Source organism: Salvia hispanica, chromosome 6 (assembly GCF_023119035.1).
Source record: "Salvia hispanica cultivar TCC Black 2014 chromosome 6, UniMelb_Shisp_WGS_1.0, whole genome shotgun sequence".
Taxonomy (NCBI): Eukaryota; Viridiplantae; Streptophyta; class Magnoliopsida; order Lamiales; family Lamiaceae; genus Salvia; species Salvia hispanica.
The window spans coordinates 11,566,237-11,571,504 of NC_062970.1; the positions used below are offsets into that span (position 1 = coordinate 11,566,237).

The window sequence follows — 5,268 nt, forward strand, 5'->3', positions numbered from 1 at the left end:
GCTTTCGAAGTCTAGTTGGAGGTTTGATTTATTTAACGCATACGAGGCCCGATATTGCCTTCGCCGTTGGTATGGTTTCCAGATTTATGCACAATCCAACACGTCAACATTTTGGAGCTGCAAAAAGGATTCTTCACTACATAGCTGGAACTCAAAATTTTGGTATTTGGTACTCAAATGTTGCTGATTTTGAGTTGGTTGGGTTCACGGACAGTGATTGGGCAGGTTCGGTGGATGATAGGCGAAGTACTTCAGGCTTCGTGTTCAATCTTGGGTCTGGAGCTGTGACATGGAGTTCGAAGAAGCAAGGAGTAACAGCGCTTTCGACTGCAGAAGCAGAGTATGTGGCTGCTACTTCTTCAACTTGTCAAGGAGTGTGGTTGAGAAGGTTATTGGCTGATTTCGAGCAGGAGCAGAAGGAGGCTACTGGAATTTTTTGTGATAATCGATCAGCTGTTGCGATTGCAAAGAATCCAGTTATGCACGGGAGAACGAAGCACATCGATATTAAGTTTCACTTCATAAGAGATTTGATTAATGAAGGGGTCATCTCTTTGAAGTTTTGCAGCAGCCTTGAGAACTTGGCTGATATTTTCACCAAGTCGTTGTCCTCGGAGAAGCACGTCAAGTTCAGAAATATGCTCGGAGTGTGCAATTATGAATCAAGGGGGAGTGTTGAATGAAGATTGCTGACTCATAATTGACAGCTCAAGCTTATCGTGACTTAGTCTTTATTAGTTTTCAGCATTCCTATTTCTTAGCTAGTATTGTTTAGATAGTGTTCCTGATTGTAAGCTATTTTTAGTTAAGATATTTTGCACGTTGTGTTCTTAGAGGGCTTATAAATAGCACCTCATTTTAGTGGAATAAAAAAGTCACTTTGAGTCATCTTCTGATATACGTTCAGCATACAAATATTTTCCTTCTTTTGTGTTCTTCACTTTCTAGTTCCAACAGAGGAGTTGTCATTGGTGTTGTTAGTGCTGTTTATAGAACTTATGATGCTATAAGATCCAAGGTTCCATGTATTCTAAAAGTATTATACATTGGGCATACGGTGGTCGGTAGTACTGCTATTTTTGGTATTTTCCATGGAGCTGAAAGCTTCATGCAATATGGCAAATCTTATTAGGTTCATTTGGAGAATTGTGTATCAGTGTATGGATCACATTATTTTGATAAATGATACATTTAATCGTAGAATAAATTTCTTGATTTAATTTTTACACAGGATTGTGCATTTTTTTCCCTGAATTTCTTCTTTGCTTTAGTATAATACTGCAAAATAATAACATGCACGGTTGTAATGTGGTATTGTTATTTGTGTTTTTATATAAAAATAAAGTTCGTTGCTAGTGCTTATACTTATTAAAAGGAAAGTTGTATTATGTTTGAGAATAATGTGTTGATATATATGCACTGATTAGAGCATATTTTTTCTTACAAATTGAGATATTTCCTATATTATCTATCAGTTTGCTTCTTGTTGTTTGTTTGTTTAGTTGTATAGTATTCTTAATTAGTTTTAATGGATTTCTTTTGGATTTTAATCGAAAGATCGTATACAAGACTTGTATTCACCTCAGTTTTCAAACGATATCAACGAAGGAATACCTTAATACTAGTATAAGAGCATCCACGGTGGGCGCCCTAAAGCCCGCTCTATGTAAGGCGCGCGCCACTGCAGCACCCCGCCCGCCCTATGCGATTTCCTTAGTCCGCACCCTATGAATAGTCCGCGGACGATGAACCATTTTTTACATAGTCCGGCCTATCCTCCGCCCCATTGCAAGGGGTAAGGACGATAGTCCGGACTATGCACACATTTTTCATTTTAATTTTTTTTTTTGGTATTTTCTTCTATATATATCACCAATTTTTCACTTCATTTCACACCTTTCACTCTACTCTCTTCCCCATCTCAATTTCTCTCTATATTCAATAATGAATTCCGACGATTTTCATATTTGCAAGCATAAAATATAAAAAATAAAAAATAAATACTGACAATAGGATATGCCTTTAATTTGTGGTGTTTTTATATTTTTATTCTTACTAATTGATATATTTGCAAACATAAAAAATAAAAAACAAATATAAAATAAGAGTTAAAATTATAGGACGGGCTATAGGGCATCCCACTGCAGGTGAATGGGCTGGGGGATAAAATGCTGATGTGACGGAGGATAGGGCGCCCTATAAGGCGAGCTATGGGGCGCCCCATTGTGGAGGCTCTAAGTTGATATGAAAAATATGAGTTTTAAGTTGATCTACCACATGAAATTGGATCAAAATTTCTTGACCATAATGGAGCGTTATAATTTGATTACACAAATCCACGATACACAATAGATTAATATTTCATACATTGAAAACAATTCAAACAAGCTGACATACATAATTTGGTCTCGGACAGTCCATCGTCTCTAATTAACCCTGCAAAAGAAAATTATCTTTATTAAAAAAATAATTATCATGAAGATGGCATTGTACATGATATTATATTTCATCGAAATTTTAAATAGTTTGAGTATCCTCAACGAATACTGGAGGCAGAGGATACTTTGAAGACGGAGGAAGTATCCACTACTAGAGGAAAAAAAAGGTAGTTGAATATTTTAATAAGAAAAGAGGAGAGAGGAAGTTATTTCCAAAATCGAAAAGTGGTCATCTTAATTGAGACAAATAAAAAAGGAAAAGTGATCATCTTGAATGAAACAAGGGAGTAATACTTTATCCTCTTCATTGCTTTTTCTTTCTATTTTTGTCTAATTTTTATTTTGTTCTTGCTTCATTTAATCATTTACCACCATTACTTAAAAACACGTGTTCAAAAGAGATGTACAAATATAGTGGGACGTACTAGTGAAATTTAATACTTCCTCCGTCTTTAAAGAGTACGAACAATGTGTTCGACACGAGTTTTAATAAACAAGCGGAAAAGTAAGAGAGAAGAGTAATATAGTGGAGAGTAAAGTCCATATTATTGTAGTGGTATAAGTTGTAAATAAAATGATGTGTACTAGTTATAAGTTGTTTGACTTTATCAAAATTAGAAAGTTCATATTTTTCACAAACGGACGAAAAAAAGAATAGTTCATAATCTTTGTAGACGGAGGGAGTAACCTTTCGAATTCGTTTGTTGTTTGAAGCCAGTAACAAGACATTTCATTGATTTTAATTATGATGTCATGTCCAGATCAACATAATTCGTTTTGATCGATTAGATTTCCGAAAAATATTTTTAACTACAAAATTGAAATAAAATGTGCAGTAGTAGTAAGAGTTTGATAGAAATTGAATTACTTGTTGCAATCGATTGCAGGCGTGATTTCAAATGGAAGGGAGACGCCGCATTTCCCAGGAAGGCTTTTGGCGTTTTTGACGGCGGCCGGAGAGGCAGAGCCGGTGACGGATTTTAGACAGATGCAAACACTGCGGCGGTTGGCGGCGGTGTTCGCTGCCTTGTAGAGCGACTTCACCCCTTGGCAGCAGTTACCAGGCACCTTGCCGCCGCTTAAGACGTACTCGAAACATGGCGCTAATGTGGTTGTCACATCGCCGCATGTGATCTTAGGCGGCGCCGCTGCTGCCCCCACCACCGACACTGCCACCGCCACCGCCACGACAAGCACTAGACATGATGTTACCTTGTTCATTATGGATAATTTCCTTTTACTCAATGTAGGAGAAATAAAGAGTTGTGATGCTTATAAATATTTTTTATAGAGTAAATAATTAATACAAATAAGAATAAAACAATTTGCGATGTATGGACAGACAGCTGGAGGAGTTGTAATTGTTATGTAATAAATGGAGTACTAGTTTAATATTTTATCTATAATATTATTGATGTTTTAAGATAATATTTCATGCGTTTCATGATATGATAGAAGTCACATGTTAACTTTTATTTTTATCATAAATAAGTAGATCTCGTATTCTACTATCTCACTTTACTCACATTTTATTATAAAACCACTATAAAAAAATGGACCTCATCTTCTACTAATCTTTCTAATTCATTATTTTTTAACATTTTTTAAAACTCGTGCACATACCATCCTATTGAGAGACGGAGGAAGTATTTGCTAGTGTGACGTTTGTATATGACCAAATCTAGATCACCAGTTATTCATTAAGTTTACTTGCTTTGTATTCTATTTTGAGCTGTTCAAATTATTTGTAAATATTTTTTTGGTAAAATTTTATTATTTCTTATATTTTATTTTCTTATTCTCTTCCATCTTTATCTCATTTCATATTTTATTTTCTCTTCGATAAATCTGTAAATATTAAATTTTATAAATATGTCTCCAAATGAAAATCATCACCTAGCAAGTGACGGAGAGAGTAATATAATGTCATGTAACTTATCATAAATTTTAATACAATACTTTTAAAATAAAATGTATCGAATTAGTTAGTGAAATATGAGATTATTTCACTAAAAAATAAATAAATGATACATGGTTCAGTTACGTATCAAAATAACAAAATTAAATATTATATCGCATACAATTGAAATAATACAAATATAATTATTTGTTGTTCAAAAATTTAAAGAAATTGAGTTATGCATTAAGTTGCGACAAACAAAATTAGTCAATTTGTTTCCTAAAACGTATAGCGTGTATCAATTCATCAATTGTACTCCCTCTGTCCGTAAAGAAGAGTCATACATTTTAATATGTTCGTAAATAGAAGTTTCGTTACATTGTTAGTATAAATGATTATAGGACATCATATTTCTCTCACTCATTTCACTCGTATTTCAGTTAAAACTAATATATACATGCAAGTAAGATCCATATTCTACTAACTTTTTCCATCCACTTTTTAAACATTTCTTAAAACTAAAGATGGAAAGAAATGACTCCAAATGACAGATGAAATGACAGATGAAGAGAGTGTTTACTAAAAATTCTTGCATTTTTAATTTTCAAATAAATAAATAAAAAATTATAAGCCGGGTATAAATAATACTCTCTCTGTCACACTTTAACAGTCATGGTTTACCATTTTTGAGTGTCTCACTTTAGAAGTCTCGAATGATATTCCATAAATGGTAATAGGCTCTATATTCCACTAACATTTTTTCACTCACATTTTATTGTCAAACTAGTATATAAAAGTAGGACTCATATTCCACAATTTTTTTCACCAACTTTCTTCTGCTTATCTTAAAACTCGTATTGAATTCAAATGAGACTTTTAAAGTGGGACGAAGGGAGTACTAAAAAAATTACAAATCTAAACACTCCCTCC

General features: G+C 33.7%; 1 protein-coding gene across 1 annotated transcript; it reads right to left on the reverse strand.

The window, feature by feature from the left end:
• Positions 1-2,271: 2,271 nt before the first annotated feature.
• On the reverse strand, positions 2,272-3,696 carry LOC125197396 (non-specific lipid-transfer protein 1-like). Its single transcript, XM_048096134.1, has 2 exons — positions 3,307-3,696; positions 2,272-2,436 (listed from the first exon to the last, which is right to left on the reverse strand). Exons 1-2 carry the CDS (start codon positions 3,657-3,659, stop codon positions 2,427-2,429), a joined length of 363 nt encoding a protein of 120 aa, XP_047952091.1. The 5' UTR covers positions 3,660-3,696; the 3' UTR covers positions 2,272-2,426.
• Positions 3,697-5,268: the final 1,572 nt, after the last annotated feature.

Coding starts and splice junctions, on each gene's coding strand:
- LOC125197396 (XM_048096134.1), bottom strand. CDS start 3,659: ATGAACAAGGTAACATCATGTCTAGTGCTTGTCGTGGCGGTGGCGGTG.